Source organism: Mus caroli, chromosome 17 (assembly GCF_900094665.2).
Source record: "Mus caroli chromosome 17, CAROLI_EIJ_v1.1, whole genome shotgun sequence".
Taxonomy (NCBI): domain Eukaryota; kingdom Metazoa; phylum Chordata; class Mammalia; order Rodentia; family Muridae; genus Mus; species Mus caroli.
Window position 1 is genome coordinate 53,606,503 of NC_034586.1, and position 4,128 is coordinate 53,610,630.

The 4,128-nt window shown below is 49.6% G+C and overlaps 1 protein-coding gene across 2 annotated transcripts in view; it reads right to left on the reverse strand.

The window, feature by feature from the left end:
• Window positions 1–4,128, reverse strand: part of Gtf2f1 (general transcription factor IIF subunit 1) — an 8,252-nt gene that overhangs the window by 1,821 nt on the left and 2,303 nt on the right. For both annotated transcript variants that reach the window (XM_021186037.2, XM_021186038.2), the window contains exons 5-7: window positions 2,584–2,777; window positions 1,857–2,027; window positions 133–317 (exon numbers count right to left, since the gene is read on the reverse strand). In XM_021186037.2, coding sequence (XP_021041696.1) covers window positions 133–317; window positions 1,857–2,027; window positions 2,584–2,777 — 550 coding nt within the window. The remainder of the gene's footprint in view (window positions 1–132; window positions 318–1,856; window positions 2,028–2,583; window positions 2,778–4,128) is intronic.

Below are 4,128 nucleotides of genomic sequence, written 5' to 3' on the forward strand. Positions count from 1 at the left end.
AAAAAAAAAAAAAAAAAAAAAAAAAAAAAAAAAAAGTATCTGAGCAGGCAGCTCTACAGGGACACATAGCTGATTCCCAGGTGGTGTTAACTCACCTTGTCTCTGAACTAAGCCCTCTGGGTCCCCACTTACCCTCTTCGCCACTGGCATCGCTGGCATCGGAGGACATTTCCAGGTCATCCTCCAGGTCATGAATGCGCAGCTCACTAGGCTTCTTTCGACTGCGCTTCTCCTTCTCCTCCTCATCTTCATCCTGGTCCTGGTCCTTGAGCCGCCGCTGCTGCATGATGCTGAAGTGGTTTAGGACCTTGTTCCTCCTGCATATGGGAACAAGTGACTATGTACTCTGTGCAGCAGAGGATGGTGGGGAGCAGGGGGCTGCAAAGAGCTCCTTGGGCCAAGAGGATGGTAGAAGATAATGACTGGGTCACTCAAATGGGCATCCCTTCTTTACAGGACAAATGGGCATGACAGGATAACCTCATTAAGGCACAAACACTGTAAAGGAGGCTAAGGAACGGTAGTTAACCTGAGCCACACCACATGCAACAGAAAGAGAAAGAGGCAGGGCATACAGCCTGGGCCATTTCAAACCTCCAAATCTTGAAACAATATAGGGTGAGCCCTGAGATGGCCTCAGGCCCATGTGCACCTAAGCCCCCTGGGGACCCCAAATCTTAGCTCCTCCAAACTCAGGGTGTGTTCCAGGCATATCCAGCCATTATATTGGTTAGCTAAATAACAAACTCAGGGTGTGTTCCAGGCATATCCAGCCATTATATTGGTTAGCTAAATAACAAACTCAGGGTGTGTTCCAGGCATATCCAGCCATTATTTTGGTTAGCTAAATAACATTTTATGGCTTTGGAGGTGGTGGGTTGTTTGGTTGTTTTTTTTGTTTTGTTTTGTTTTTGTGAGATATGATATCTCTCTATTGTCCTAGCTATCTTGGAACTCACTATGAAGACCAGGCTGGCCTTGAACTCACAGAGATCCTCATGCCACTGCATCCTAGAGTGCTGGGGTAAAGGTGTGCACCACCAGGCTTGGCCCAGTTAAAATTCCTTTTAAAACAGGATCTCATTGTGTGATCTTAGCTGGCCTGTAAGTTGGAATATAAACCACCCCTCAAACTCAGAGATCCTGTCGCCTGTGCACCCAAGTGCTGAGATTAAGGGTAAGTACCACTGTGTCTGTCAAATTTGGGGTGTTTTGAAACCAAATCTCATATAACCATAGCTGGCTTCAAACTTAATACAGAAGATGGACCTGAATGCCTGATCCTTGTTGCTTCTACCATCTGTGTGGTAATGTGTGAATACACTACCCCCACCCGCACCCCCACAGTTAATTTATCTCAAGGATTACTTAGAGAAGGGGTAGGGTCTCACTGGACAAGGAGCTGTCCATGAACCACACCTATGCATGCCCGGAAGAAGACTAAGCATAGTGGGAGGAGGAGCTGCTTTTGACATTTCAGTCCGGGCCCCTTGAGAACTGGTCCAGACTTGTAGGCAAGCACAGAGCAACCCCACAAACCACATACATTCCTGAAGCCCTCTCTGGACCCACAGGTCCCATCCTCAGCAGGTGTACAAGGTATCTCATGCTATACATCCCCAGTTTCTCAATCCCAGCCTCCCTGCACCCGCCTTTGTCTCTACCTCCCAGGCTAGAACTGAGGAAGTTGCCATTAGGAGGCGCCTCCCTGGACCCCCAGGCTGTGCATATCTGTGGTACCAGCCTTCACTCAGCTCCCAGGCAAAGACTCAAGCAAGAGAGGTCTGCCCAAGCAAGTACTAAGCAGTAGTCCAGGCAGCCTTGCTCTGAGGGCATACACAGCTGTAACAACTCACCTCTCCCATTCCTCCTCGGCTTCCTCAGCAGTGAGTGTGCGGTGTCGGGCCAGTGGTGTGAAATTGTACCAGTTCTGTACAGGGAAAGCCTCAAAGGCACCATCAGCACACTGTGTGAAGATGTAGTAGGCTGTGTTCTCTGTTACCCCGCCTTTCTTAATGCCTTTGAACCTGTGGAGAGCCTAGGTTAGGTCACGGTCCCACCCACACCACCTACACTTCTTCCACCCCTGATACAGTTCCCATTTGGGCTCTTCTAGGAATGATTAGGACAGAAGGGCATGTGCTACCATCTCCTTAGCACAAACATCACCCTGCCACCTTGTGGCCACCATCTGCTACAGATTCTGGGCCATGTTGCACTGTGTATCCTGCTCCCAGCCTATAATCCCCCATGGCTACTGAGGGCCTCACACCGTGTAGGCTCCAGCTATTGGTTCATTGAATAACTATGCATAGAGCACTGGCTCCATCAGACTCCACCTTCTTTGCAATGGAGTATCCTCGCCCATGGGGTCATCCCAAGTCAGGGCCCTATCTCCAGGCCACACTCAGGCTGCTGAGCCAGGCCAACAGTATCTAGTTGATTTACCTCCAAGATTAAACTTTGATAAGGGAGGTGGTATGGGACCACCATCCTGTTGGCTACAAACTCAAAGAAAATTCCTCCAAAGTATGCATGTGTGAGGGACACAGGCCGGCCCCTCCCACCGTCAGCATCACTTACTTCCGTCCTGATTTGCCATTGACCCGGAGTAGCCAAGGCTGGTCCTCAGGCCGAAACTCCTTTAGGACAATGCCGTACTTCTTCCGGCGTGCCTCCTCCCTGAGCTTGCGGTTGAATTCACTGCCTGCACCAGACTCTGGCATCTCTTCTTCCTGGTAAATCTTCTTGTTGCTCAGATCTCGCTCCAGCCGTGCCTGAAGGAGAAGCAGGAATCCTCTTCTGTCTCCCTGTGCCAGGCTCAATGTGCTCCCAGCAGACTCCCCATGTGACATGAAGGCCAGGGATGTGAGCACCTGTTGCCTCTGCCCAGGGAGAGGGCTGTGGAGCTGGTTCACTGGGTAAGGCAGCAGGCTTGCAAGCAGGAGGAATTCAGATCCCCAGGACCCACAGACAAAGCTGGGCATCTGAGAGCCCAGGAGAGAGGTGCAGACAGGAGGGGCTCTGGAACTCACAGGTCAGCAAGCCCCAGGTTCAGTTAGATACCCTGACTCAAAACACAACGTAGAAAGGCTATGGGACAGTACTTGCTGTCAAGCCCTGGGACGCACATGGCAAAAGGTGAGAAGTGACAAGTCTTCTCTGATCTCCAAACTCTGTATCCCTCACACACCAGTGGCCCAACAGATGTCATCGAAATATGGTGTAGAGTGACTATGGAAGACACCTGATGTCAACTCTGGCCTTGACAGGCACAGCATGCCCACATGCATACAAACATCACACACACACAAGACTCTGGCCACAGGGAATGTGGGACTTACTACAACAACAGTAAAGCAGACTGGTCCATGAGATCATGGAGTACAGAGACTAAAGATGTATAGTGACCACCTGAGGAAGGCCCAGGAGCAACCCCAACAATATGAAGATAGTGACATTTTAACATGGCACCCAAAGAGTGGATAGTTTAAAACTTTGGCCTTTAACATTTTTTTGTTCTTAGTATTATCTAGAAAGTCCTGTTATGTAGCCCAGGCTGGCTTCAAACTTATGATCCTCCTGCCTCTACCTCCCTGGTGCTGGGATGCTAGTATCCCTGGCTGTACCCATCTTGTGGAATCGTTTTATCCTTTTGAGACAGGGTCTCACTGTACAGCCGGTCTGCTCTGAAATTCACCATGCAGACTGACCAGGCTGGCCTTGAAGTCTGAGATCCACTGACTCTGCTGCTCTTGAACTGGCAGTAAAGGTATGTGCCACTACGGCCAGCTGGCTTTTTCTTAAAAACAAAAACCCCAAACTTTTAAAGTGTATTTAAAGTGTATTTCTTTTTGTGGAGGTTGTACATGACATGGCCTGTATGAGGTCTGAAGACACACTTGGAGCCACCTCTTTGCTCACTGAGTTATCTTGCTACCCAATACTTTACTTTTTTAAGACATGGTCTGTGGCTGGTCAGTGGTGGCACACGCCTTTAATCCCTACACTTGGTAGGCAGAGGCGGATGGATTTCTGAGTTGGAGGCCAGCCTGGTCTACAGAGTGAGTTTCAGGACAGCCAGGGCTACACGGAGAAACCCCGTCTCGAAAAACCATTTAAAATAAA